Source organism: Dothidotthia symphoricarpi, assembly GCF_010015815.1.
Source record: "Dothidotthia symphoricarpi CBS 119687 unplaced genomic scaffold P153scaffold_3, whole genome shotgun sequence".
NCBI classification, from domain to species: Eukaryota; Fungi; Ascomycota; class Dothideomycetes; order Pleosporales; family Dothidotthiaceae; genus Dothidotthia; species Dothidotthia symphoricarpi.
The window spans coordinates 168464-195581 of record NW_022985010.1 but is presented as its reverse complement, the minus strand read 5'-3'; the positions used below and the strand labels follow the sequence as shown (position 1 = coordinate 195581).

General features: G+C 51.8%; 11 protein-coding genes across 11 annotated transcripts; 7 read left to right on the top strand and 4 right to left on the bottom strand.

The window, feature by feature from the left end:
- Nucleotides 1-1249: 1249 nt before the first annotated feature.
- P153DRAFT_353569 (uncharacterized protein) lies at nucleotides 1250-3222 on the top strand (the record flags this gene model as incomplete). Its single annotated transcript, XM_033666448.1, has 2 exons — nucleotides 1250-2084; nucleotides 2147-3222. 2 exons carry the CDS (start codon nucleotides 1250-1252, stop codon nucleotides 3220-3222), a joined length of 1911 nt encoding a protein of 636 aa, XP_033527546.1.
- Nucleotides 3223-3368: 146 nt separating this feature from the next.
- P153DRAFT_282522 (uncharacterized protein) lies at nucleotides 3369-5439 on the bottom strand (the record flags this gene model as incomplete). Its single annotated transcript, XM_033663207.1, has 3 exons — nucleotides 3369-4615; nucleotides 4668-5101; nucleotides 5153-5439. The coding sequence occupies 3 exons, from the start codon at nucleotides 5437-5439 to the stop codon at nucleotides 3369-3371; spliced, it is 1968 nt and encodes a 655-aa protein (XP_033527545.1).
- Nucleotides 5440-5628: 189 nt separating this feature from the next.
- On the top strand, nucleotides 5629-7718 carry P153DRAFT_363375 (IMP-specific 5'-nucleotidase-like protein 1). Its single transcript, XM_033667362.1, has 8 exons — nucleotides 5629-5886; nucleotides 5970-5980; nucleotides 6036-6056; nucleotides 6110-6124; nucleotides 6173-6320; nucleotides 6391-7136; nucleotides 7185-7230; nucleotides 7279-7718. The coding sequence occupies exons 1-8, from the start codon at nucleotides 5862-5864 to the stop codon at nucleotides 7524-7526; spliced, it is 1260 nt and encodes a 419-aa protein (XP_033527544.1). The 5' UTR covers nucleotides 5629-5861; the 3' UTR covers nucleotides 7527-7718.
- Nucleotides 7719-7838: 120 nt separating this feature from the next.
- Nucleotides 7839-9235, top strand: P153DRAFT_363374 (uncharacterized protein). The gene has a single exon (XM_033667361.1). It carries the CDS (start codon nucleotides 8159-8161, stop codon nucleotides 8888-8890), a length of 732 nt encoding a protein of 243 aa, XP_033527543.1. The 5' UTR covers nucleotides 7839-8158; the 3' UTR covers nucleotides 8891-9235.
- Nucleotides 9236-9437: 202 nt separating this feature from the next.
- Nucleotides 9438-12168, top strand: P153DRAFT_331605 (uncharacterized protein). The gene is made up of 3 exons (XM_033665469.1): nucleotides 9438-9565; nucleotides 9636-11644; nucleotides 11707-12168. The coding sequence occupies exons 1-3, from the start codon at nucleotides 9521-9523 to the stop codon at nucleotides 11933-11935; spliced, it is 2283 nt and encodes a 760-aa protein (XP_033527542.1). The 5' UTR covers nucleotides 9438-9520; the 3' UTR covers nucleotides 11936-12168.
- A 69-nt stretch (nucleotides 12169-12237) lies between these two features.
- Nucleotides 12238-13996, bottom strand: P153DRAFT_282715 (cytochrome P450; the record flags this gene model as incomplete). Its single annotated transcript, XM_033663223.1, has 3 exons — nucleotides 12238-13377; nucleotides 13486-13685; nucleotides 13774-13996. 3 exons carry the CDS (start codon nucleotides 13994-13996, stop codon nucleotides 12238-12240), a joined length of 1563 nt encoding a protein of 520 aa, XP_033527541.1.
- Nucleotides 13997-15406: 1410 nt separating this feature from the next.
- On the top strand, nucleotides 15407-16223 carry P153DRAFT_281632 (S-adenosyl-L-methionine-dependent methyltransferase; the record flags this gene model as incomplete). The annotated part of the gene is made up of 2 exons (XM_033663150.1): nucleotides 15407-15518; nucleotides 15574-16223. 2 exons carry the CDS (start codon nucleotides 15407-15409, stop codon nucleotides 16221-16223), a joined length of 762 nt encoding a protein of 253 aa, XP_033527540.1.
- Nucleotides 16185-18022, bottom strand: P153DRAFT_307651 (uncharacterized protein). The gene is made up of 2 exons (XM_033664671.1): nucleotides 16785-18022; nucleotides 16185-16732 (listed from the first exon to the last, which is right to left on the bottom strand). Exons 1-2 carry the CDS (start codon nucleotides 17896-17898, stop codon nucleotides 16419-16421), a joined length of 1428 nt encoding a protein of 475 aa, XP_033527539.1. The 5' UTR covers nucleotides 17899-18022; the 3' UTR covers nucleotides 16185-16418.
- A 952-nt stretch (nucleotides 18023-18974) lies between these two features.
- P153DRAFT_281899 (uncharacterized protein) lies at nucleotides 18975-20651 on the top strand (the record flags this gene model as incomplete). Its single annotated transcript, XM_033663164.1, has 3 exons — nucleotides 18975-19088; nucleotides 19145-19660; nucleotides 19722-20651. 3 exons carry the CDS (start codon nucleotides 18975-18977, stop codon nucleotides 20649-20651), a joined length of 1560 nt encoding a protein of 519 aa, XP_033527538.1.
- A 564-nt stretch (nucleotides 20652-21215) lies between these two features.
- Nucleotides 21216-21831, bottom strand: P153DRAFT_282834 (oligoribonuclease-like protein; the record flags this gene model as incomplete). Its single annotated transcript, XM_033663230.1, has 2 exons — nucleotides 21216-21740; nucleotides 21787-21831. The coding sequence occupies 2 exons, from the start codon at nucleotides 21829-21831 to the stop codon at nucleotides 21216-21218; spliced, it is 570 nt and encodes a 189-aa protein (XP_033527537.1).
- Nucleotides 21832-22006: 175 nt separating this feature from the next.
- P153DRAFT_363369 (uncharacterized protein) lies at nucleotides 22007-26809 on the top strand. Its single transcript, XM_033667360.1, has 4 exons — nucleotides 22007-22380; nucleotides 22435-22538; nucleotides 22591-25451; nucleotides 25509-26809. Exons 1-4 carry the CDS (start codon nucleotides 22089-22091, stop codon nucleotides 26638-26640), a joined length of 4389 nt encoding a protein of 1462 aa, XP_033527536.1. The 5' UTR covers nucleotides 22007-22088; the 3' UTR covers nucleotides 26641-26809.
- The last annotated feature ends 309 nt before the right edge of the window (nucleotides 26810-27118 follow it).

Sequence of the window (27118 nt, the reverse complement as noted above, 5' to 3'; positions counted from 1 at the left end):
GTTTTGTTGAAGGCAAACCGACCTATACTAAACAAATTTCTCTGTGCCTGTCTCACCGCGTGTCTCATAAGCATTTCTCGCGAATTCTCTTCCGGTACTCTTACAGGTCGCCAGCATTTGAGTTGGCTTATCACCGCAATAGAGACACTAACGGCGCATGTCTGCGCTTTGAGCAAATGCTTGGTTGTGCATGAACTCAACGTTGGAAAGCGGCCGGCTTGAAGCAGACGCTGCAAGCCTGTCGCACTGGAGCCGCTGGTCGTTCGTTACCTCTCCGAAAAGGACACTGGTTAGGAAAATAAGAGTGAACGCATTCTTTGCACCAATCTGCTGTGCTGTTATCCATCATGAGTTACCTTTCAACGCGTTGTGTCGCGTTAAGTCTGGCGGCTGACCAACTTTTGCGGAGCTTGCGAACGTTGTGCAGCTAGCCCCATTTCATCGTTCCCGAACATGAAACATGGTGTCGATCCGATCCGAATCACGATTGCCGCTTATCACTCCTTCGGTACTCGCAGTAGGTAGTTTACAAAGCGACCTGTACATGAGACACGAGAACAGGCAAGGCGGTTCACCAGCCGGATGACCTTAAAACTTCGCCGTTCTGAAAAACAGCTAGCAGAGGCATTTGGGGGCGGAGACCTAGCCTAGCAACTGGCATGCCACGCAGGGCGTGTTCGCCGATCAAAACTGCCATCGTTACCTTCAAAGTCGGCGATCACTGCAACGGAGCGATTATAGTATGTGTTATGACACGTGCTCATCGGCTGGGGGCTAAAACATCATTCGGAGGTATCTATTGGAGGGTCTAATTAGTACACTTACTACCCCTACTAGCTATCTCCCAGAGGAACAGGGTGATACCTACGGTGATCTGCATACAATGTGTGACACTTGACAAAATCCGTCGCGCATCCAGGTTTGCAAAGCTCACACATAAAGATTAGCAGAAAAGGTTAAACCAGGGTAGTCAAAAACGTAAATTCTAGCTTCTACTTATTGACTTGTTTGAATCGCCGAAGTTTACTGCGGGACGCCTAAACGGAGCTGAGTGAAGGGGAATCTCAGCCGCAACTCGGGTACTACAGCGTCGGAGTTGTGACAGTCTAGAGAACGCCTCTCTCTTGGCAGCTGCCTTTTCTTCTCAATATATGGATGGTGGAACTACCAGCCTTTCCCGATCCCACCTTTTCTCAAGTCAAAACTACCACGGCGTCGTAACTCAGTGACTGACGACCTTCCAACAACCATGGTTTCCACGGGCTATGCTCCGATGTCACCGCAGGGCAATTCCACTCAATCCCACAATCACGAGTACCTTCCGATGGGAACTCTTCCACAAACAAATAGATCGAACCAGTCACACAACTTCCGGAATAATGACCCCAGTACTGAAGTATTGATGAACGACCATTCAGCCTTGTATCCAGAGGAGGGCAGACCGGATCTCAACAGAGACCATTCTGGTACAGATTTTACTGAGGCAGAAGAGCTCGCAAAGTATCCAATCTCTACAACTGTGCCACGGCAGTATAGTTCAGGACACCTTTCTGATCCGCCCAAAAACCACAAGGTCTTCGACTTCAGAGACTGGCAATGGGAATTTGCAGCCGCCGCCCTCAGCCTGGCCTGTTTCGCCGCTGTAGTCGTAGTGTTGATTTCGTACCAGCACAAATCCCTCGCCAGCTGGAATTTTGTGTACGACATTACCCTTAACACGCTGATTGCGGTGCTTTCCACCCTGTCACGAACTGCGCTTCTGGTTCCCATTGCATCGTGCATCAGCCAGCTGAAATGGATACACCTCGTAGGTGCCCCACGCTCTCTGCGTGAGGCCCAGGTCTTTGACGATGCCAGCCGTGGCCCCTGGGGCTCTTTGGTACTCATCTGGAGCCTAAACTTCAAGACAAAACTCGCTTCGTGGGGCTCCATCATTACGGTATTAACTCTGACTATGGGGCCTTTTGCACAACAGCTACTTTCGTATCCTTCAAGAGCACATGTCTCAACTGGAGCGACCTTCTCTACAAGCCAAATATACGACTCTGGTACATCGAGGGCCACTACTTCATCGTGGATACGAGGTATGTTCTCATGGATAGGTCCTGGGTTCTTCAAATGGATATTATACTGATACGTTGATCAGAACGAAAGATGGATCCCAAGTTGCAAGGTGCTATACTAAATGGACTCTACAACCTGAGTGCACCTGTTCAATTCACCTGCCCTAGTGGTAATTGTCGGTGGAACGAGTTCTCAACCTTGGCCGTAACGAGCAGCTGCAAGAACGTCACAGCTGACACTGAAATACTTTGCGATGATGAGTCACGCAGCATGTCATGCAATTATACGACTCCCTCTGGCTTCTTCATCAGCTCTAATACCCACCAGAGCTCAGGGGGCGGATCTTTCACCTATTTCAACACTTCCGCTCGCACGAATACCCTGTCGAATAGCAACGATATATATAACAGCTCACTAGTAAGCTTCGCAATGGCCAACATGTACAACTCCATGAACTTGGAGCTGCCAGACGTGACAGAGTGCAACATCCGCTGGTGCGCTCGAATTAACCGGGATGTCAATGTAGTGAACGGCACATTCAACCCTGGCGTTACCGAAGACGTCGAACTCATTGGAATCGAGAATCCTTATCAGGTCCGCGGAACTACTCGACAATGGGACAGTTTCAACACCACCGATGAGTATACCTCTTTCCCAGGAAACCGCAGTTTCAGCGTTAGCCCCAATGATAATATACAGATCAAGGACTTTCTCCAAACCGTCTTCTCGTCTACGATAGATGACCCCTTCGGCCTGGCTTTGCTAAACACTACGAACCTCACAGACACCATGGCCTCGATTAGCGTGAGCATGACGTATGCGTTCGGGCAGAGTCCGAGCGGCACAAAGTTGGAAGGCGAATCTATTACTTCCGAGCAGTACATTCTTGTCCACTGGCCGTGGATAAGCCTCCCCTTGGCGGAGATCGTCATGGGCATCGCGTTTTTGATTTGTACGTTAGCACACACCCGGCGGAAAGGAGTGGTTGCTTGGAAGTCTTCGGGCATAGTGCCGATGCTTACGGTGATGGACGGGTGGGATACCAAGGATCTTAGAGCTGCCTCTTGGAGGGAGGTTGAGAAGCGCTCGGAGCATATGCGTGGCCTCCTGGAGACGAGCAGAGAAGACGTGCAATATTTCAAACGTATGGATTCGTAGCGGTAGGCCTGTGAAGACCAATCAATCACTGCCTTTGCAAACAACTGGTTAGGACAATGCAACGTACTGTTTGTGCCGTTGGGCACCCGTATGTCAGCCTGCGATTTTGCACTGAATAGACTCGTCGCAATACCATCGGCGTCCCATCATCCAACCAAGCTCCTGACCTTCTCTTTCAATGAAATTTCCCCATCCTTGCCATTCCACACATGCGACTGAGCCTCTTCATTTGATTGCTGTGAGTCGACAGCTGTCACAGACACTTTTAGTTCACCTCCGTGCAACTCAACCATGACATCTTTTGACAGAGTAGAGCCTTTCTTGCTACTCGAGCTGGAGATAGTAAGCCTAGACTCTTTTCCCTTGACAATCGCTCTCGCCGAATATTCATTCTTGAGCAGTCTACCAGACAGGTGGAGAGATAGAATCCAATCCAAATACGACTTTACTTCGTCGACGGATGAGAATTTCAGCTGCTGGAACAGTCCGAGGTCCGAAACTAGCAGTGAGGGGATCGTCAGTTTGTGCTCTGTGCCAAAAGTAGGCTGGCCTATGATGGTGCGTGTCACGACGACAATGTTTTCTGATTGGGTCCCATTCAAGGATGGGAGCGTCAGAGTAGCCTTTCCGTCAAATGGCTTTGTGAAAATCTCTAGAAGCTGATCTGTTGCAGAGAGGTCCTTGTTTGATGACTCCTTGAGAGTTTCGGTTAGCTTCGTCCAGGACAATTCGCGTGTGGTGTCCAGAGCAACATCCAGACCAGCACTTTTCATCGTTCTTGCTGTGGTCTCAAGGTAGGCATATAGGGAGTCGACACTTTCTACATGACGCAACATTGCAAGCAGCGTTCGAAGAATTGGCGCAGGTGGCTTTTCTCGTTTTCGTGCTGTTAGTGGAGGTGGAAGTTGGGTTCTCCGGTAAAGACGCATGTTATGTTCGTGGCCCAGCAGCAGACGCAGTCCTTCAGCAATGTGTTGAGCAAGCCAATCGAGCGAGTGGTCTTGGCTGCCGGTGATGTTCTCGTCTCGTGGTATACAGTCGATCATCAATCTTCGATGTGTTGGGACAGTGCCCATCGTAGGTGCATCAAACGAGATGACCGAATCCCGAAACTCGACTCCATATGATACCAGTTGTCGCGTCTCCATGGTCATCTCGTGGAACAGTTCTTCTTCGAACAAAGAATCTCGAGCTAACTGTATGGACTTCTCGATTGCAAGCTCCTTCGCTTCCCCTTGTACAGGGAGGTATGATGTTCCTGCAGTCTTTCCATTTTCGCTGACCCTCACACGGAGCGTCTTTGGCTTCAAAGTAAGCGCGGGATCAAGAATGATACTGCCGTCTTCGTCCATGCGCAGAGGAGCAAATCCGCGAGCCTTGAAGTGGTCACTTGCTATATGAAAATCAGTGTGAGACACCTAGATGCGGTGTTTGAGAGAACAGACCTTCAGGAAGCCCATAACGCACACCGAAGGGGACATGGCGCGCATTCTGGCGGAGACGCTGAATTGGCCATCCCTTATTGGAGATAGAAACGATTTCCTCCCAGTATTTCGTCTCCCTTCGTGCCTCCTTCTCAAAGTTCTTTGCAGCCTTAAGTATGTCATCTACCGCGGACTCGAGCGCCTCCATTCTCGAACCCTTTGCCACGAGTTCTTGTCGCAACTCTAGGTCCTGCATCCTCGCCTCTTCTTCAGGCCTGCGAACATGCTGTTCGTGGTTTTCCCTGCTGACGCCAAACGATCCGAACGGAAGTCCCTGGTCCAGGCCTGATTGACGGAACCCCGCGCTGAACAATTGGGCGGAACGTTTGTTTGGATCGACCGAGAGGATGAGGGAGCAGATGTCGAGGAGATTGTTTGTAGCAAATCTAGCCCATCTAGGTCCTGTCAGCCACCATATCTTGAGCCAGAGCGGGATTCAAGCTTACTCCAAGTGGCCTATCATCTCCATGCGCACACGGTAGATCTCCTCAAGCCGTTCGTTTGTGGATGGTGCTTCCTTCCCCTCCTCCACACCCTCCTTGATACCGTCTGGAGCATCTTCTCCCCCATCTATTTGCTCTTGTAACGACTTTTCGGTAATCTCGCGCAAATGTCCTCGTTCACTCGTGAGTTGCGTCACCTGCAGAAGGAGCTCCTGTTGTCCCAGCTCCTCCTTCACCGGCGTTGGCCATGGTCGTAATGTAACCTCTCTCAGCGATTCGGACCCAGACATGACGCGTTTAATCTCATAAACTCATAAGGTAGGCACTCTTGCTTGTCGTCGACTCGGGTGTGGTGTTTTGGTGACCGCGCTGGACCCTTGCATAAAGCTCGGAGCTCAGTAGCGCCCGCTTGCAGATCTGGCACTATCGATACGAACCAGAAGCTCTCTTTCGATTGGGACTGTTCCCGATCGTTGATTCGACGTATGCGTGTTCGGATGCGTAAGATGATTGAACCTGCAGTGGTACCTTCCATGGCGCAGAGCTACAGTCTCACACGTGCCCATAATCTTTCCTTGTATGGTTAGAGGTAGCGGAGTGCCCCGATACGCATGCATAAACCTCTCGAGCACAGCTCACCGTCTCTCTCCGCCATACTTTCACTTCTTCATACTTTCACTTCTTTTGCTTCGCTGACTTCCGAACCTTCAAGATGACGACGAGATACCGTGTAGAATGTATGTGAAGCTACCACCGCAAGAATTGGGTTTTATGATGCCTTTAGCATGCTGAAGTTGTAAGCTAACGTGGCTTTGTCTAGATGCTCTCAAGGTGTGTTTGATGTAGTAGGCGTAGAACGACTGAACACTGCTAATCTCCCCCCAAGACTCACCGTAGAGATCAACTCGTATGTATGCATGTGTCTTGTTCCCATAGTCATTTGCTGACGTATGCTTCTAGATTGAATGGATAAAGGTACTGTTTACTTACCAGCTTCCTGATTAAGGGTCTAACATCGATCAGGGTCTTCTGGCAGTTCCATTCGTTCTGCACTCCCACCCAACAGCGGTTTTTGAGCCAGATGGCGAATCCGTGGATCTGCAAGCCAGCGTCTCTCAGCGGCGATATGCGGAGATTATGCGGGACGTCGAAGAGATCATCAATGATCACAGTAAGTCGAGTTCGAAGCTGAGCAACCTTTAATGCGTAAATATATTTTATATACTGACCTCTTACAACAGTCGCACATCAAAAGGTTGGCAAGCCTGACCGTTCAAAGCTTAAACTTCTGGTCCCGACAGTAGGCAACTTCTTCACATCTCTGGCATTGCATGATGCCTTCATCTGGCAAGACCAACGTCGTTTCATCAGCTACCGACGCTTTGTTCCTCCATCATTCAACGACATCCGCCTGGTACTGAACACAGCACAGGTGATGAGTCTTGTGCGCAGTGGACCGCTGGAGCTCATCACTTTTGACGGAGATGTCACTCTGTATGATGACGGAAACAATTTGACGCCTGACAACCCGGTCATTGCTAAAATCCTGCATCTTATGCGGCGAGGATCCAAGATTGGTATTGTCACAGCGGCAGGTTACACCGAGGCAAAGCGATACTACGAGAGACTCTTCGGCCTCCTGAATGCTCTCCAGACATCTAATCTACCGCTAGAATCCAAGCAGAACCTTATCATAATGGGAGGGGAGAGCAGCTACTGCTTCAAGTTCGATGGGAATAGTCCTGACATGCTGAGGCTTGTACCAAGAGAAGACTGGTTGCTGAAGGAGATGTTGCTGTGGACAGATTCTGATATCAAAGAGCTGCTCGACATTGCGGAGGCGTCTCTCAAGGATACGCTGAGGAGCATGCGCATGGAGGGAATTATTGTCAGGAAAGAACGGGCAGTTGGAATCATACCGAAAGAAGGTCACAAATTCTGTCGAGAGACGCTGGAAGAGACGGTCCTGATTGTGCAAAAGATACTGGTATGTTTCTCAATTATGTTGTGTTACTCTGGCTGATGACAAGTGTAGGACATATCTGAAGTTGGCCAGCGACTGCCATTCTGCGCTTTCAACGGTGAGTTTAGACCCAACCTCGCTGAGTATCGTCTGACATGTGTACTAGGTGGTAACGACGTATTTGTCGATATTGGTGACAAGTCTTGGGGTGTTTTGGCCTGCCAACGAATCTTTGGGGGAATCGAAGGTGGGAAGACACTGCATGTCGGTGACCAGTTCCTGAGTGCTGGGGCCAATGACTTCAAGGCGCGGCTGGCGTGTACGACAGCATGGATCGCAAACCCGCTGGAGACATGCCAATTGCTGGATGAGATTGCCGAATTGGACGAGATGCAGCAACGCAAGACGCGGTAGAGTCAAGCTGCATCCGGCGATGACATCACCGTCTTTGAGCAAGGGATCTACTTTCAATGAAGATACTCCTCTTTGTGAAGATGACTATTTTCTGTGAAAGGCTGTTCATTGTGAGGATGCTACCCTTTGTGTGGATAGATGAGCTGGCTGTATACATATATAAAGACATATTGCCAACATGCCGAAGATGACATCAACACGAGCTTCCAACGAATTACCTTATTCTACTGGTACTCGGACCCTTGCCTAGCTCGGACGGCGGATCCTCGCGCTTTCCGCAAACGTGGTCTTGCACCAGGCACACCTGCCGCCATAACGGCCGTAGTCTTTCCTGCCACGGGCGTTTGTTTTGACGTGGACGGGTGCGCCTTCACAGCCCACGATCAAAGCGTCGTGGCGACTATATTTCACGTGCCGCTTGTCGTGGCTAAATCAGACTGCCCAGGTGCACAGTATCCATCAACCCTGCGAGAGTTTCCGTTTTGGTCAAGGCTTCGGACCATCTCGCGCGCTCGTACCCATCCGCCGTCGCACGCTCTCTTTTGTCGCTCTCTGCAAGCAATTGCTCTCCGACTACCAGCCTCTTCTCGATTGACTGCCGCGGGACAATTCGTCCTGCAACCACGACCACGATGCCCGTTGGAAATTACAGACCGCTGACGCTGACGCCCATCAACTTCTCCCTTACTGATGGCACTTCAATTCCTGCACCGCCCGACTCGCCGCCCGACTCACCACGTCCGCCTACACCAGGCGCGGGACCGCTTTCGTCGCATCCCACGCCAAAATCAGCCGTCTTTCCCCAACATAGGGACTCGCCACCGCGCGCGCGCTCGGAAGATTCGGTACCAGAGCAAGAAGAGGAGGAAGAAGAGGAAGATCAGGACCTTCGCCAGGTGCGAACGAACGGTGCGGCCAGCAGCATGCTATCGCCCGTGAGCCCACCAAGTCGGCGTCCGTCTCCTCCCAGGCGTCCGTCATCTGTGCGGAATTTCTGGGGCATGCGCACGCTGTCGTCATCAGAAAATGCCAAGTCAGAGAGACCAGGCTCTTCGGCTACAATACAAAGTCAGGCGCCCAGTCTGTCGCGGAGAAAGAGCGGAAACTGGTTCGGCAAGAAGAAAGTGTTTGCACCTGGCAATGGCGGCATGCCAGAACAGGAGAAGGTCACGGCTCCAGCAAACGGGTACGTGGCTCCACGACCTGTGCCAGCGCCAGTCGTGCAAACTCCGCAGCCTACGCCAATCACCCAGCCTAAGAGGAGGGACCCGCCGCCTCCGGCACTACCTGAACTTCGGTCTTTTGGGGTCAGCGAAGACTCGCTCAGCTTGGGCGCTGATGACATGTTCAAAGACATCAAATGAATGGTGGATTCACACGTTTGAGACGGCGGCACATTTATGACGCGACGCTGAGAGAAAGTTTTGGTTTAATGATGGTGGTCCCATCTCTCTCTATGGGCCACGGATGGGGACTTGTAAGATCGCGGTACTTTCTTTTGCTTGCACATGCATATGATACCCCCAACCAAGACAGGATGGCGACGGAGGCTGCACGGTTGGAACTGCATCTTGGGTCTTGGGACAGGGCAGCAATTTGGGTGAGAGGGCTGAGGAGGATAGGCAGATTGCAGCATTTTTTCCTATCATTGCTTCATGTTACGGGCAGGACTATTGCTGCTCATAAATTTTAAATCATTGTTCTCTTCGCTGTCGTTGGTTTGCGTGACCCATGCCTGTCTACGACGCGTCAAACACGCCAGCAAGAGAGCAAAAAGCATGCCACAAGGCGCTGGCCAATGAGCATGCATGAAGCGGTTATGGTGTTGCCATGGACCCTGTCCCTCACAACAAAACAAACTGCGGGCAGTGTGCGCATAAACACGGCCGGTACAGCCCTATCGCTATCGCGCATGACATACTGAACCTTCACTGCGAACCGTCGGCGCCTGCACCGCTCTACCGCATTGTAATCGTCTTGGATCACATCTGAACATGTCCCAAGAGTCGGGCATGTTCTCGGTCCGCCGTCCGCGCGAGGTACATCTCCTCTCGCGCACCTTCCCGTCGCACCCCACCTACGCGACGCCCTCTCTAACAACACGCGCAGACCCTAGGCCCCGTCACCACAAACACGTCGGCGATCCCGATGCCGTCGTCGGCCATGAAGCGCTCGAGCTCGATATCGAACATGCCGCAGCCCCAGTTCCCACCCAACAATGCGCGCTCCCAGTCAGGCAGTAGGATGTCGCTGGCCCCAGGCCGCCCGAGCCAGCCCCTCTTCCCGCGCTCGTCTTCCGGCACAAACCTCGCCGAGACGGGCTTCCAGTCTGTGCATCGCAACTCGACCAGCAATGTTTTCGGCGGCGCGAGCAGCGGGAGGAAGAGTTTTGCGCCAGGCGCGTCCATGTTCCAAACACCAGCACCGCCGTCGTCAGGTTCCGCGTTCGAGCAAAGCGCACAACGACGCAGCAGTGTGTTCAAATCGCGACAGTCACATGGCCCTGGTCAGTCGGGCATCAAGCAGTCGTTTTTCCAGACGGCCCCTCTTCCAGCTGTGCCCCCCCCAGACCCACGACGACTGAAAGATGCGAGCACGCGATCGCACCTGGCACAGGAGCTCCTCGAGTACCTGACGCATAATAACTTCGAGATGGAGTCCAAGCATGTGCTCTCCAACAAAGCCATGACATCGCCAACCCAAAAAGACTTCAACACCATGTTCCAGTGGCTGTACAACCGCATCGACCCCAGCTATCGGTTCCAGAAGTCAATCGACCAGGAAGTCCCCATACTTCTGAAGCAGATGCGCTATCCTTTCGAAAAGTCCATCATGAAGTCGCAGATTGCAGCTGTGGGTGGAAACAACTGGTCAACCTTCCTTGGACTGCTCCACTGGATGATGCAGCTTGCGCGTCTCATGCAAGCGTATGAGGCTGGGTCGTACGATGACGCTTGCTTCGAGGCTGGCTACGATGTCTCTGGCGACCGAATCATCTTCGACTTCCTGACAGACGCCTATAGCACCTGGTTATCAGCCGAAGACGACGATGACGATGCAGATGCTCAAGCCCGCCACATTCAGCCACACGTTGACGCCATGGCTTTGAAGTTCGAGTCAGCGAATTCTCAGCACCATGAACAAGTCAAATTGCTCGAAGCTGAGCACAAGTACCTCCAAGACCAGATCGAAGAGCTTGGAAAGTCTGGCCCCAGGATCCAAAAACTCGAGGAGCAGATCAAGATTCTCGAGGAAGACCGCATCAAGTTCGAAAATTACAACAACTCGATGGATGCCAAGGTCAAAAAGTACAATGATCGATGCTCGTTCCTCGAGAAGAACATTGAGGAGATCGAAGCTGAGCTCGAAGCGTCGGAGAAGGAACAGCAAGAGCTTCAGGCTATTATTGATGGCCGGGGCATGACTGTCGCAGACATCGACCGTATGGCTGCAGAAAAGGAGCGACTAGACTCCGCCCTCCAAGCAACCTCAACCCGCCTCGAAGAGTCCAAGAAACGCGTCGCAGAAAAGGAACTTGGCGCATCTCGAAAGCTTGACGAGCTCGAGCAAACCATCGAACGCTACAACAACCTAGGGTACCAAATCGGCGTCATACCCTCGACAGCCGTCAACGCAAAGGGTCAGGACTACGAGCTCGTCCTCACAGTGACCGATGGCCCCAACTTCTCCAGCTCACAAATGGGCGGTTCCTCACAAGAACCATCAGACCGTCTGCTCCACGACTCAGGCACAGGCTACTCACCCCACCACCTGCTGAACCTCGATCTCCGCGGCAACGTGAAATCCAACATCCTCAGCCTCCGCAAAGAGATCGCCGAGCGCAGAAACTCGGCGCTGGAAGCAGACATGAACAACCACGACCTGCTCGACAAGATCAAAGAAGCAATGGACGACAAGCAAGCCGAAGTCGAAGCCCTTGGCCACCGCGTCGCACAGGCAGAAGAAGAGCTGGAGAAACTCCGCGAAATCACAAACACGCAGAAGAGCCAGAGCGACGCCCAAATCGAACGCATGGAAAAAGAACTCTCGCGCATGCGCAGCGGCCTCGGCGAGTCCGTCCAGCTGATGGTCCAGAGAGAAATGGCTGTTAATATCGAGTACGTTTTCCCCCTACATAACAGTCCATAATGAAGATCGAAATACTAACCGCACAATCTAGGTACGAACAACTCCAGCTCCGCGCAAACTCGCTGCGCGAAGAACTGCACACGGAAATCGAGCGCATGCTCGACGACATCGTGCGCTTCAAACTCCATGTCCAGCGCAGTTTGGAGGAGTACGAGCAGTTCATTGCGGACGAAGTCGAGCGCAGCTGCGAAGAGCAGGATGAACTTGCTGACGGTGACGAGGAGGAGGAGGGCGAGACGGAGGAGATGGACGAGGAGTGAAAAGTGCCTATCTGACGATCTGCTTTAATGAAGTCATGATGGTGTTTTGGAAGGGCCTGGCTCGGTTCGGTTTTTGAGGGTCTTTGTCTTGGTGAATGGCGCTTGGCTTGGCTTGACTTGACTTGGGTGTTGGAGTTGGAGTTGGAGTTGGAGTTGAACAGGGGATGATGATCTCTAAGATACCTATCGTTGCGTTCTGGATAGCTTTGAATTTTGCACATTCGCATTCTACTATTATTTTTCCTTACCTTGCTATACCCCCGACGCCACATGGCAGCGTTCATGCTGTCTCGTCTCCTTAATTACGACCTCAGTGTAACATTCACCCACATGTCGCGTATCTCCCACAGCCCCAGCGAGTTGAACGCCTGCCACGGCTCATGCGGATTGACGAGCGTAAAGTCAAAATGCCTAAACAATTCAAAGACACACTTGTAGATCTCAAGCAGCGCAATCGTCCTACCGAGACACACCCACCTCCCGTAGCCAAAGATCATGTCATTCGTCTTGGTCATGCGTGCGAGGCGGTCTTTTTCCCCAGGGAGGCTTTCGTCGACGAACCAGCGCTCGGGACGGAAAGCAGCAGCGTCTGCGCCGTAGAGATCGCGGTTGTTGCGGTGCATGCTCCAGGCTGAGTAGCCGACCATAGTGCCGCCTGGGATGAAGTACTCTTTACCGGAGACGGTGACTAGATCGCCCTGCTCGGGTGTTACGCGGGAGAATAAGTTGACGACGGGTGGATGCACCCGCATTCCTTCGCGGACCACGGCGTTGAGATAAGGTAGGCGACGTGCTTCTGCATCTGGGATGACGTCTGGTGAAGACGGAGCAGTACCGGCTTGGACTGTTGCATCAATTTCGGCCTGTAGTTTGGTGTACACGCGAGGATGGGTCATGATGTAGAGTAGGATGATTCGGATAGAAGCAGCCGTAGTGTCCGATCCAGCGAGGATCTGTTCAAACGCTTCTTGGAATAAGTCTTCACCGGCAACGCCATTTCGTATGAACGAAGCAATCATGTCCGACTTGCCCTCGGTCGATCTCGATCGTCGCTCATTGATGATCTTTCGCGCTTCTGCCATCATCCTTCCGAAGCCAGAGACATCCTTCTCGGAGGGACTGAGTACAGGCCCGATGATTGGCACTTCGCGCAGCCAGGACAGACCAAGCGCGAAAGCTGTGTTACCAATCTTGAGGCCTTCTTCGGAGGATTTGAGATAATCGTTCACGTCCTCGTCAGCTCGGAGATCGCCGAATGCCTTTCCGAGACCGACGTGGCTGATAACATCGAGGGTGAAGAATGGGATTTTCTTGGCCATGTCCATTGGCCTTGAAACGTCGGTTGATGCGGCCGGCAAAGCATATTTCCTGACTAGGGTGACAAGCTCCTGGACGTGGCCATCGATGGAGGACTCCAAGGCCGGGTTTTCTTTACCGGCGTACTGTGGCTTGTTAGCCAGCGATTACTCGAAAATTGTTTGCGTTGCTTTGCAACCCAAAATGTTCGGTGCACGAGTCATTGGACCCCTCCCAGGTACGACGTTACTTACCCCAGATGCCATTTTCTTTCGTCTCGCATCATGGCGGTCGGTATTACAATCGGTAAAGACATTGTCCTTTCCCGGCTCAAAACGTGCAGCATGGTAATACCAAGGCGCTCTTTGATAAGGCGACCGCACCCCATTGATGTACGCCCACAATTCAGGCGACGATGTGATGAGATGCTCAGGCGAGACCCTCGCAATCGGTCCTTCACGTCGTCAGCATTCCATATCGTCCTATGCACGATCCTGCGCTTTTTTTTCCCCCATTTCTGCCACATCACCGCCGTCACATACCATATTTCTCCGTCACATCTCCGTAGTACCGGTGAGCCTGGCCGCTGAGGACGGCCTTGGAGTGCCACCACCATGAGATGCCCGTCGTCGCGGGACCCTTGAAGTGGCTCAAGCGCCAGTACTGTCGTAATCGCCCGACAGCAAAGTAAGCGGTGAGAACAAAGGTGATTAAGTACAGATGCTGCGAGACGAATCCCAGCGCACCCAGTCCATCGGGATTCATGGCTTGAGGAGAGCCAGCGACTGACGCGAAAGGATTTGGTCAGGACCACGACTGGTGGGGTGCCTCGAGGTTGATGAGCAACGGCGAACAGGGGCAACGCTGTTGTCGGCATGACACTCTGCGTGCCGCATGCACTAGAGGGTTCAGGCCTAGCATTGTGTAGTTTTCTAGGTTGAGGCGAATTGTTGCCCAAGGAAGGTGCAATGTCCGTGATTGTCACCTACGCAGCTGTCGTCTTCACCCGTAACAGCGGGGAAGGCGGGATCGGCCAGTCAGGCGACTGGAGGGTGTCGGTCAACACTCCGCATCTCTGGACACCTTTTTCGTTCTAGTTTTTCGCTTCGAATCAGACAACGCGGACTGAGGGTGCCGGGGGTTGAATGCATTGCATATTCTAGCGTATTCGCGTCGTTCTTTCCAGACACCAACTGCCGTCACCCGTCATGTACCACTTGGCGGAAGCTGTTCTCAGTCAGCCTCGAACCACTCGCGATGACGGAATACACCTAGGCTCCTCTGCTATACTCAAACGGCTCAAGCCTGCAGAACGGTACAAGGTATCGACCACGTTTTCACCCGCCGATACGTTCAGGGCATGGACAATCGCGGATCAGGATGCAGAGTCAGTCGCCGGGTCGTTCGTACGTTACCAAGTCGAGGTCTTGCCGGCAATATAGTCCAGCGAGACCCTAGATTTCGGGACATGTACCTCTTTGTCGTCTGTCCCTCTTCTCTCCTTCAGACACCTGATCTTTGAGGACGTTACGTTAAGGATTCACGGTTCTCCACTTGTCTGCACCCCACGCCCCGGGCCGATCGTGCAAGAAAGCGGCGCAGTTGCGTAGATCCTTGCTGAGAGTTTGAAGCCTCCACACGCGAGATGTCAGCAGCAAATAAGGAAGCTGTGCCGACGTCGTTGGCAGATGTCAATTCTTCAGGTTCTCAAAGCAATACTACACATGAGACTGGAACGGTGGATAAATCTGTACCTGCGCCGTCTTTAGAAGCAACATCTGCAGAAGTTCCAAATGCGGTTGCTTCTACATCCGAGGCACCCATACCGGGTCCACCAACAGCACAACAGGCCGAAATAGTCGCAGTTGTAAGTATTTCAATATACAATAAATCCATCGTGATATGAAGCAGAAATCATTGCATGAGAACGGACAAGTGCCAACTGCATATGCATAACCCTTGCTAATCATCAAGCAGGACGACAACGCCAACCCAGACGATTTGGACTCTGCGTACGGGGATGACGACGACCACCTGAGTGACACGACATCCATCCCATCCACCATCTGGAAACACCGCTACGAAAATGGCCGCCGATATCACAAGTTCAGGGAAGGCGAGTACTGGGGACCCAACGACGAAGTGCAAAACGACCAACTCGACATCGCTCACCACATGTTCCTGATCCTTCTCAACAACAGACTCCACCTAGCACCCATTCAATCACCCCAGAAAATTCTTGACCTCGGCTGTGGAACGGGAATCTGGTGCATGGACATGTCGGATGGTATGTACTCCAACCCACAACCCACAATCCACGCTTTCTAACCACCCACCCCCAGAACACCCCGGCGCCGAAATAACTGGCATAGACCTCTCCCCCATCCAGCCCTCCTTCACACCACCAAACTGCAAATTCGAAATCGACGACATAACATCGCCCTGGACCTACCCGCCCTCGTCCTTCGACCTAATCAACATCCGCAGCCTCTACGGCTCCATCGCCAACTGGCCCGCCCTATATGCAGAAATATACGACCACCTCCAGCCCGGCGGCTACCTGCACCAACTCGAAATGAGCATCCAGTTCAAGTCCGACGACGGCACCCTGACTCCGGACCACGTGCTGTCGCAGTGGAGCGACGTCTTCCACGAGGCCAGCGACAAGTTCGGCAAGAGCTTCTTCGAGGTCTGGAACCTCAGCACGTATGTTCGGAATCAGGGCTTTGTTGATGTCGTCGAGGAGGTGTACAAGGTGCCTGTAAATGGATGGCCTGCGGACCCGCATATGAAGGAGCTCGGGAGGTGGAATTTCTTGCATTGCTCGCAGGGCGCTGAAGGCTGGGGCTTGTTTCTGCTGACCAGGGTCATGGGCTGGAGTCCGACCGAGGCGCAGGTCTTCATCGCAAAGTTCAGGAATGGACTCAAGGAGAGGAAGGTGCATGCGTATTTTGAGGTTGTTACGTTTCATGCGCGGAAGCCTGGGGCATAGATGGTGCTGGTGTGATATACAAATGCAAAGTAGACGATAAACGTAATAGAGTCATGTTAATGTACAATATTTTCAGTTGCATGTCTTATCGTCGTGACTCGTCAAAAGGAGAATCCAAACATAGGGAAAGAATTACAGGGTATACGCTAACGAAATCTCAATCTGAACCGTGGTAATCTCATCAATCTCCTCCTCTCACTTGCTTACCGGGACCTTCTCTGCGTTTGGGTCAGGCAAATGCGAGACACTAGGCAGGTCGTTCACTGTAGCGGGCTTCTCCCTCTCCTCTCTCCCATCGTTGATGATGAGGGGAGACGTCGGTCGTTCTGCATCTTGCTCTACAGCTCTTGTGGCGGGCTTCTTATCACCGAAGATGGAATCGTTGTCGTCGTCGATGGAGGCCATGCTGCTGCCAGCTGCAGAGTCTGCGCCTTCGGCTGAAACACGCTCTTTCTCGAGACGGACCTCGCGACCACGCTTGTGGCAGTACCAGAAGACGAAGAGGAGTACTGGTTGCTGTTAGTATTGATATCCAAGAAGAGAGGTGAGGAGGAAACTTACAAAACACAGCCAAGCTCATGATGAGATTCGTTCCCATTGCCAAAGTGGGGAAGCGTAGTTTGAGGAAATTGAGAATACTCTTCAGTGCTGTCGCTACAGCGCCTTGCGCAGATATGAGCTGCTTCAGACTCGGAATCGTAGGTAACCCGGGGATTCTTGACTTCTTGCTCTTGGTCTTACTGCCCTCAGCGTACTGCTGCTTTGCGTCGAAACCTGGCTTCGCTGCCTGTGCAGCAAGTATTTCGGGGCCGAGTGTTGCTGTGAGCTTGGCGGGCAGGCTCTTGACCATGTTTTGCAGGAACGGAGGCAGATTGCCGTACATCTTCTTGAGCTGGGCGTCATAGTCGGTGAACAGCTTCTCGAGGTCGTTGTAGGCTGTAGGAGCGCCATTGATGATGTCCTTGAGGACGAGGACAAACTTGTTGAGGAGCTCCTCAGATTCCTTGCTGAAGGAGAAGACGCGGTTGTTGACTGCGGAGAGGTTGAGTTGATCCAGTACCAGGGTGAGCTCCTTGTTCTCCCTCTGCGTCTCGGTAAGATCAGCAGCCCTGGAGACTTCGACTGCCTCACGCAGATCATCGGCAAATTGCGCTTTATCCTTCTCCGTGACCGCGCCCTTCTTGGCCTTGGGCGCTGTGTCCTTCTCCTTGTCGGTTTTCTTAAACCTGTCCATGGAGAAGTAGGACATGACGGTCTTCTTGCCTTTACCCTTGTCTAGGTTCTCAGCGTTAGCCTCGGATGGGCTCGTCGGCAACGGAATCTTGTTCGCACCGTCCATCAGGGCCTCCTGTGCGTCCCTGCCAAGCTTCTTCTCGCCCTTGTTGTCGACGGCCTCCATGGGCCGGGTGGGCAGAGGGGGCGGCGTGCCCTCAGGCTCCGAGGCAATAGCAGTGAGGCGCTCGAGGAACATCTCATCTTCCTCGTTCGTCATGGGCTCTGAGATTGGTTCTTCGACTGGGGTGGTGGCTTTTGGTGCGGGCAGTGCTTGTGCAGGCTCGCTAGGTCCTGCGAGTACAGGCTCCTGAGTTTTGGACGGCTCTGGGGATTTCTGCTCCACGTGAGCTTCGGGCTGCTTTGACAGCCGTCGCAGCTGCTTGTTCAGGTATGTCTGCATTGTCGATGTCGTGTTTGGGTATATGCTGTGAGTAGACTGTGCGCGTAGAATCAAGGTCAGATAAGAAAAACTTTAGGGAGAGCCCTTGTATAAGTTCAGATTTTGAGGGGCGATCTTCTGTTCGCTGCGGCAGGCATATCGTCCTGATTGCTCGTCGTGCGTCATCGCGGGGATCGTGTTCTAGAATCGCGCTACAGCCACACAGCCACACCATCATCGTTTGACATGTGAAATCTGCGACGTCGTTGTGTCTGGCGGAAATCATACGCGTCGTCTTTTAATTCCTCCGTCTGTTGTATCTAATAGATTTCGAGAATATCCACGTCAACATCTCTGTTCTGAGCCATGCTACCCTGAGAAAGCTAAGCAAACTGTGTGCGCCCAAGCGTAGTCAAGCTTGTACAAAGACTGCTTCTCAGTCAAATCTGTTCGAGTTAACACGTCTGATCAGTTTCTTCAGTTCGTGGTCATGATCACATCTGGGGCAGATGGTGAACGGCGTAAAGTATTCAACCGACAACCAATCTCATTGGAGTGATGTTGTCCTTGTATCCAACTTCTTCAAGTCTCAATATACTTAAATGACATGGTGCATCTCGCACCATATCACCTCCTGATTTCCCTCACTCAGGCAGTCTGATCAGAACAGTATCAAGTCGCGAGAATGATGCCCGCATACATCTTCCATACTCTTTCTCTCTCCCTTCTCTCATCCTTTACCTCCAGCAGTATGCTAGCAATTTCTCTTTCATTATCTCTTCAGACATTCGCAAGCTCACTCGAAGCCAGTCAGTGAATTTTCTGAGCCACTTCCTTCTATCACCTTTCCCTCCAGGCTACTACAGATCGCCCCACTCACCACTGCGCGCGTGGCATATAAATTGGCCATAGTATACTTCAAGTGCCTGTCACAACCCTATCCAGTACACGACAACACCAAGGTCTACTTTAAACTGTTCAACCAATTCAACTACTACAAACTACACCACGACCGAAGCCAACACTATGGCCGACGAAGCTTTCATTCTCGATGGTAAGTGTGTCTGCCCCCTTCATATATCTTTCACTGACATGATATGACAGGTAACGAGCTCATCGATCAGTTCAACATCGAGGACAACGATGTGGACATGAACTCCGGCGGCGACCAAGATGATTACATAGACGGAGCAGATGCTCCTGCAGACGATGTAGGTATCTCCTCAGCTTTCAATTGCAGTCTAACGCGTTACAGGACAACGACGAGGGCTTCAAGCTTGACGGCTACAGTGACCTTGGCGATGACAACGACAACGACGAAAACTACGAAAACGACGACAACGAGGCCAAGGACGACGACTCCGAGTACGACGACAACACCACCACCGGTCAGAAACGCAAGCGTGCCCGCCCTGCGTTCTCCCCCAGCACTCAAACCACCGACGGCGAAGCATTCATCATCGAAGAGGGCACCAACTTCCTCAGCACCGTGACTCCCCATGTGCCCGGCACTTTTGGCCGCCGCAATCGCGGGCCGGGTGAGAGTCTGCCTGCGTACCACAGAAAAGTCTCTGCAACCTTGGACTCGGACGACGAGCTCATGATGAAGATGCGTGAGAAGGGCTTCAGTGACCGCCAGATTGCTGATAAACTGGCCAAGGATGGTCGTGTTCGTTACGATCAAAAGTCCATCTCCACGCGCATCATGCGTATCCGTCTTGCGCAGGCCGGTAACGTGGACTTCCTCCTCAAAGAAGGATACAAGGAGTGGGAGTTCAAAGACGTGAGTTCTATATCACCCCCTTCCCATCACAAAAATACTCAAATACTGACATCCCCTCCAGGACTGCCTCCTCATGCAAGCCTACGCCCTCGCTGACATAGAAGTCAGCTACGAACTAGAGCGTATCCGCGCATGGCGCTTCCGCAAAGTATCCGAGTACATGCGACGTCTGAACAAGGCCACGCTCTTCTCCGAAACCGCCTGTCGCGAGCGCTACAACGCCCTCGTCGAAGGCACAGCCCGCATTCCCACAGACCTAGACGACGACCCGGATACCCGCCGCGCGGAGATGGAAGCCTTCCGCGAGGCCCGCGAGGAAATCCGCTTCAAAGAACAGCAAGAAAAGGAAATGCAGGAGGCGCGGGACCGCATAGCCAAAGACCAGACCAAGGAGAAGAACGCGCAAAAGGCCCAGGAAGCAGCAGATAAGCGCGCCGCGAAGGAAACAGGCAAAGCCCAGCGCGCCATGCAGCGTGCTGCCAAAGCACAGCTAAGAGCCCAACGCGCGGCGGAGAATCAGCAGGCGAAGACACAGCGCAACGCGCAGATCAAGCGGCAGAAAGACGAGGCTGAGAAGAGGAAGAAGAAGGTAGCTAAGGTCGATCCCAAGCCTAAGCTAACTCCCAAATCGAAAGCTAAAGGTAAAGAGGCTGCGACGCCTGTTACTGCCAAATCCAAGACTGCCGCCGAAAGACCAGATCCACGCAGTTTCCTTTCTCTCCGAGACCTGGCCAAACTGTGTGCTGACCGCGGTATCTCCACCGACGAAAAGACCAAAGCGCAGCTCCTCGGCGAGGTGCGAGATGCTGATGATGAGTGGACAGCCGTGGAGCTGAAGAAGATGTGCAAGTCGAAGGGCCTGAGCATGCAGGGGAGTAAGTCGGTGATGCGGCACCAGTTGGCGCTGGCGGCTGCGCAGCTGTTTCCGTCGTTTGAGAAGGTTGCGGATGTTGGAGAGAGCGCGGAGGATATGGGGAGTGGTGTGGAGTGAATGACTTCGGGTGGTTTGGTGAGTACGGGATATGTCAAAAAGGGGTTTAAGCATATTGGGTATGCTATGCGGTCCAAAGTAGTCGTTGCGGGACGATATGTGTGTATCTCTCGATACTACGATCCTGGATTGAAGGTACACACATCAATAAAATCGTACTCAGGATGGAAAACGTCCGTGAGAAGAAAACTTCATCTTGTATGCTGTGTGAGAAGTAAATTCGAAAGCTTGTAGATCGCATCCCGGACAAAAAGGAGGCTTAAGGATCAATCATGTGTCGCCTTGCCGGTCGCCCGCTCGAAGAGAGACGGCTAAGAACAATCTTTGAAGAGGACTGTAGTGAGACTATTGGTGCTAAGATTGCCACAAGGTCTCTTGTTGGACTTCTGAACGTCGATGCATCCGGCTTGAACGCGATGAGTGACAGTAGGAGATGCATCTCGAACTTCAGCTGGGACCGTTTGGCAACTTGTGAATAGTATGGGAAGATACATCAGTCTTAACAAGATATACTTGGACCGCCAGAGAAGACGATTAGAAAGAATTCTGACATTTCTACAGTGATCAATCCTTTTTGAGAAAGAACGCCTCGCGATAGAATCTCGCCTCCTCGATGCTCTCGAGAATGTCTGCTCGCGCTTCATGTAGCATTTTCTTTCTTGGAATCTTCTTCAGGGTTTCCTTAGGCGCCCATCGCCTTGCAGCTTCTTTGATACTGCTGACGTCCATGATGCGGTAATGGAGATGATCAGTGACAATCTTGTATGGTGGCTTAACAAGAAACGATTTATCCGCATGTACAGAATTTCCAGCAAGGAGCCCGGTACGACGTTCCGGTACGTATTTCTTTATGTACCCCAATAGACCCTCTGCAGCCTCTTCTGGGGTAGTCGTGGAGTCGAGGCATGCTTGAGTTAGTCCTGATTGGCCATGATGTCTAGTGCACCATTCCCCCATGCGGTCGAGCTCTTCTTTGGTATGATGGATGATAGCCTCGTATCCTTCTTCGTCGAGAACAGTAAGGTCAGAATCAGTGACGAAAACGGCCAAAGACATGATGGTGTCATTGTCGGTGTCCAAGCCGGTCATCTGAATCGATCAGCAAGATGTCGTTGCCTCGTAGGAGTCAAGTTACTTCGCAATCTATCCACACCAAGGGAACCCTCGATATAGAAGCCATGCTGATGGGTGCGTGTTGGCAATGTTCGAATGGCAGAAAAGCGATGGTCATCCGTTATGGCAAACGAGTGACTAAGCATATCCTTAATTGGCTTGGCAATCGCGTCGCGTGTTTTAGCGCGTTATTCTTACCGTTAATGGGCAACCCAGGCGTCCCTCCAGCTCTCCTCCCACGCGCATGACAACATCATAGCCCGTTGGTCAAGCCTTCAACTTTTTCACTTTCTTGCTCAAATCTATTACATATTCTAATACACCATGTCTCGCGCAGCAAAATTGGCCGAGCTGCGGGCTCTGCGCGCTGCTGGCAAGACGCGCATGTCCACGTACGAAGTAGCCGAAGAGGAGGATCTGTACGATGAGGTCGATGAAGACGGGTACAAGAAGATTGTGCGTAACAGACTGGACCAGGACGACTTCATTGTCGACGACAATGGCGAGGGTTACGTCGATGACGGCCGGGAAGAGTGGGAGGATGGACAGGGCCGGTACCGTTATGCTGCCACTGATAGTGAGGGAGAAGACGACCGGCCCGCCAAAGGAAAAGCTGGTATGCACCTGGCTGTACTTCTTCGCCGCTTGCAAGAGTGCTGACGTATGATAGCCAAGCGGAAACGGGAGGAAGACAAGGAGAAGCAGGAGAAGATAGACAACGGTATCAGCAAATACTTCAGCGGGAAGGCTGCGGCAAAAGCACCAAAACCCAAGGCAAGCATGATCTGCAGCCGATACATGTCAAGACTTGGACTAACATACTCAGCCTGTTGCGACGGCCGCCGACAAAGACTTCATGCAGGACCTACTAGGCGAAATCGACACAATTCCCATCCGCCACTCTGCGTCCCGCACACGATCCGTTAAGACTGAGACACGACGAAAGATACGTGTGTTATCACCTACCATATCCGAGATGCGACCAGCTATAAAGAAACGGCGCAGTGATGACTCGGACGCACAAATGCCAGATACCCCGCCAGCAGCGAATGCCTATGCAGATGACGACGACCTTCCTACGTTCGATGATGATGCGCCCATGAGCGATCTTCCTCTACCATCCTCGCCTGTTACCAAGGCTGTTGAGAGAAAATCGCAACCCGTTGTCAAATTCGAGGAAGAAGAGGAAGATCTGATGGAGGTAGCTCAGCCCATTGGGCATCATGGTGTGCCTGCTGTTAGTGTGAACATGGCCGGAAAACGGCCGATCGCCAGGATCAGGAAAGCGGACTATCCTACACCAGTCGGGTCCTCTCCAGTAGGACCTTCTGCCACTTCTGTAGATGCCTCTTCCTGGAGCGATGTAACCAGCAAACTTAACGTCGTGAGCAGCCCCGCACCACAAACTACTGGTGTTGGCAAGATGAAGCCGGAACACGCCCTGGAAGAGGACGGTAGCTTACGGATGTTCTGGATGGATTACACTGAGATCAATGGTAGCTTGTGCCTTTTTGGCAAGGTCAAAGACAAGAGCACAGGAAATTATGCGAGTTGCTTCATGAAGGTTGACAACATCTTTCGAAAGTTGTTCTTCTTGCCTCGAGAACATCGTCATGTAAGAGGATCGGCCACAGACCAAGAGGTTGAGATGACCGATGTGTACGACGAGGTGGACGCGATCATGACTAGGCACCGCGTTAGCATGCACAAGATCAAGCCATGCATAAGAAAGTATGCATTTGAACTGCCAGATATACCCAAGGAAGGCGATTATCTCAAGCTGCTCTACGGTTATGACAAGCTGCCGCTTTCTACCGACCTGGCCGGAGAGACATTCTCGCATGTTTTCGGAACCAACACTTCGTTATTCGAGCAGTTTGTTCTCTGGAAAAATGTCATGGGTCCTTGTTGGCTCAAGATCGACGCTCCGGATTTTGGCGCTATTAGCAATGCCTCATGGTGCAAATTGGAGCTCCAGGTGAACAAACCTGCGAACATTTCCGTACTGAGTAACTCGGATAATCTGGATGCACCCCCTATGACTCTCATGAGTCTCTCGCTACGCACGACTTTCAACGCGAAAGACAACAAGCAGGAAATTCTCATGGTAAGCGCCATGGTGTACGACAATTTCTCCTTAACGGATACCACCCCCGTCGATGAAATGCAATGTAAGAGTTTCACGATTATGCGGCCAAACGGCACATCCTACCCGACCGGATTCCAGACCGAAGCACAGAAGCTGAAGGGCAATTTTATGTTTATGAAGACAGAGAAAGAACTTCTCAGCCTGCTTATGGCCATGTTCCAGCGACACGACCCAGATTGTCTCGTTGGCCATCGTCTGGATGATGTGGATTACAGCACGCTGCTCAATCGTCTGCGTGAGAACAAGACTCCTGGCTGGCACCGCATTGGACGTGTCAAGAGGAGCGACTGGCCTAAGAACATGGGCAAGGGCGGTGGTAGCTTCTTTGCCGAAAAACAGTTAGCTTCTGGCCGCTTGCTTTGCGACTTGGCCAACGATCTCGGAAAGTCTCTCATGACTAAATGCCAATCTTGGAGTTTGGAAGAGATGTGCCAGCTTGTTCTCAACAAACGACGCGAGGAACTCGACAACGAGGCTGCCCTGAAAAGTTGGGCAACGACTAAAGAAGGCCTACTTAATTATGTCAAGCATTGCCAAGCTGACGCGTACTTCATCGCCGCAATCTCCATGAAGGTGCAGATGCTTCCTCTCACTAAGGTTCTGACCAATCTTGCTGGTAATTCTTGGGCTCGAACATTGAGTGGTACACGTGCCGAGCGCAACGAGTACATTCTGCTCCACGAATTTCACAAGAACAAGTACATTTGTCCAGACAAGCAATGGGGCAAAAGCAAAATCAAGGTTGAAGAAGAAGCAGCCGAAGGTGAAGAAGGTGCAGATGCAAAGAAGAAGGACAAGTTCAAGGGTGGTCTGGTTTTCGAGCCTGAGAAAGGCTTGTACGACAAGTTTATCCTAGTCATGGACTTCAACTCTCTGTATCCCAGTATCATCCAGGAGTTCAACATTTGCTTCACGACAGTCGAACGAGCCGATCTTTCCGAAGAGGACGACAAGGTACCTGAGGTTCCGGATACGAACCAGGATCAAGGCATTCTGCCTCGTCTGATTGCTACACTTGTTTCTCGTCGTAAAGAAGTGAAGAAACTAATGAAGACGCCGAACGCTACCCCAGATCAGCTGGCTACTTGGGACATCAAGCAGCTTGCCTTAAAGCTTACAGCCAACTCTATGTACGGATGTTTAGGATACACGAAGTCACGTTTCTACGCCCGGCCACTCGCCATGCTTACCACGTACAAGGGTCGAGAGATTCTTCGACGGACGAAGGATATGGCTGAGGAGAAGATGTTACGTGTCATCTATGGTGATACAGACTCCGTTATGATCAATACAAACGTGGACAACATCCAGGATGCGCTGAAACTAGGAAATGAGTTCAAGAAGGATGTCAATAATAGCTACAAGCTTCTGGAGATCGACATTGACAACGTGTTCCGTCGCATTTTACTTCATGCGAAGAAGAAGTATGCAGCTATCAACATGGTACCTGTTGATGGCAAGTACATCGAAAAGCTCGAAGTCAAGGGTCTGGATATGAGGCGCAGAGAATATTGTGCCTTGTCGAAAGAAACGTCAACGTATGTCTTACCATGTTCGATGTTCAACTGTCTTGATATATACTAACATGTTCATAGCGAGCTTCTCAACTTCCTCCTCAGCGGCGAAGACCCCGAAATCGTAGTCGAAAAGATTCACAACCATCTCCGTGAACTCTCGAAACAGATGCGCGAGTACACTATCCCGACTCGCAAATACACAATTTATACGCAACTCGGCAAGAACCCCAAGGACTATCCTAACGGCAACAGCATGCCATCCGTCCAAGTTGCCCTGCGTCTTGAGGCAAAGGGGAAGATGGTCAAAGCCAAGGACGTCATGAGCTTCATCATCACAGGCGACTCGTCAGGCTCTGCAGAAAACGCTGCGAAGAACGCATACCCTGTGGATGAGGTACTCAAGAGTGACAATGAATTGAAACCGGATGTGGAGTACTACCTGCACAAGCAGATCCTTCCGCCAGTAGAAAGATTATGTGCACCTATTGGTGGGACGAATATCACTCTCCTCGCCGCATGCCTAGGTCTCGATACATCAAAGTACCGTGTCTCAACAGCCTCCGGAGCCGCGCAACAAGACACCGAGGTACATCCCTTGGAATCTCAAATCCCGGATTCGGTGCGTTTCCAGGCTTGTACACCATTGTGGCTGCGCTGCCGGGCGTGTACCACTGTATTCCCCTTCGGTGGTGTCTCCTCCTCCTCCTCAGCGGTCACACATGGTGGCATCCAATGTCCAGACTCATCCTGCGCCACCGTCCTCCAAACACTCTCTGTCGTCGCGCAGCTAGAAAGCGCGATTCGCCAACTCCTTGCTACATACTACGCCGGCTACCTCGTCTGCGATGATCCCGCATGCAGCAATCGCACACGCAGCATGTCAGTTTACGGATCGCGCTGCCTGGGTCCGAAGGGGCTGGCCAAGGAATGTTTGGGTAAAATGCATTATGAGTTCAGAGAAAAGGATGTTTGGAATCAGTTACTGTATTTCCAGTCCCTTTTCGATGTTGACCGTGTGGGGAAAGGTGATGGCGGCGGCGTCGGGACAGTTGTTCTTGAGGGTGAGAAGAAGGAGAAGATGAAGGTCCTTGCTGAAATCAACCGTGAGAGACTTGGCACATTGAAGAGTGTTGTGGACAAGTGGCTGGAGAGAAATGGAAGGCAGTGGGTGCAAATGGATAGCCTGTTTTCCTTTGCGCTGAAGGCGTAGTGTTTGGGATATAGATCATGTTGTCATGATTGCGTGGTTCTGGGTGCTCGTGGTCCGCTTTTGGATAAGGTGTTTCGCTGCATATTCAACGTCCTCCTTGAATTAGTGTGGCTCGAAATATTATTCCGTCGTTCTTGTTTCCAAATAATAAAAACACACTTCACCCGATCCATATACCTTGAACTGACATGCCAACCTCTTGGACTCGATCACGACAGAACGACCTAGCGGTACATACAGCAAGTGAGCTTACATGGTATCGTAGATTTGGTGGTATTGTATCTTATTGTGTCTCGTTGTATTCTCTTAGAACTTGACGCTCCACACGTATGGTGACATTCAAGATGAGACCATGTTACGTGAATTTATATAATACAGGAAGTCGATAAGCTGACTAGAAAATCTCGAGAACAAGAGTTCCCTACACATTCAATCCTCTATATCAGATCAAGTTCTCAGCGTTTTAGGTCAAAACTCT

What these genes read in the sequence shown, in the direction of transcription:
- P153DRAFT_363375 (XM_033667362.1), top strand. Translation starts at nt 5,862, where the DNA reads ATGACGACGAGATACCGTGTAGAAT. An exon ending in AGAGATCATCAATGATCACA is followed by an intron (nt 6,321 to 6,390) that starts GTAAGTCGAGTT and finishes CTCTTACAACAG; the next exon opens with TCGCACATCAAAAGGTTGGC. An exon ending in GCCATTCTGCGCTTTCAACG is followed by an intron (nt 7,231 to 7,278) that starts GTGAGTTTAGAC and finishes CATGTGTACTAG; the next exon opens with GTGGTAACGACGTATTTGTC.
- P153DRAFT_363374 (XM_033667361.1), top strand. Translation starts at nt 8,159, where the DNA reads ATGCCCGTTGGAAATTACAGACCGCTGACGCTGACGCCCATCAACTTC.
- P153DRAFT_331605 (XM_033665469.1), top strand. Translation starts at nt 9,521, where the DNA reads ATGTCCCAAGAGTCGGGCATGTTCTCGGTCCGCCGTCCGCGCGAG. An exon ending in CGGTCCGCCGTCCGCGCGAG is followed by an intron (nt 9,566 to 9,635) that starts GTACATCTCCTC and finishes CAACACGCGCAG; the next exon opens with ACCCTAGGCCCCGTCACCAC. An exon ending in GAAATGGCTGTTAATATCGA is followed by an intron (nt 11,645 to 11,706) that starts GTACGTTTTCCC and finishes CGCACAATCTAG; the next exon opens with GTACGAACAACTCCAGCTCC.
- P153DRAFT_307651 (XM_033664671.1), bottom strand. Translation starts at nt 17,898, where the DNA reads ATGCAGACATACCTGAACAAGCAGCTGCGACGGCTGTCAAAGCAGCCC. An exon ending in CATGAGCTTGGCTGTGTTTT is followed by an intron (nt 16,733 to 16,784) that starts GTAAGTTTCCTC and finishes AACAGCAACCAG; the next exon opens with TACTCCTCTTCGTCTTCTGG.
- P153DRAFT_363369 (XM_033667360.1), top strand. Translation starts at nt 22,089, where the DNA reads ATGTCTCGCGCAGCAAAATTGGCCGAGCTGCGGGCTCTGCGCGCTGCT. An exon ending in GCCCGCCAAAGGAAAAGCTG is followed by an intron (nt 22,381 to 22,434) that starts GTATGCACCTGG and finishes GACGTATGATAG; the next exon opens with CCAAGCGGAAACGGGAGGAA. An exon ending in CAAAAGCACCAAAACCCAAG is followed by an intron (nt 22,539 to 22,590) that starts GCAAGCATGATC and finishes TAACATACTCAG; the next exon opens with CCTGTTGCGACGGCCGCCGA.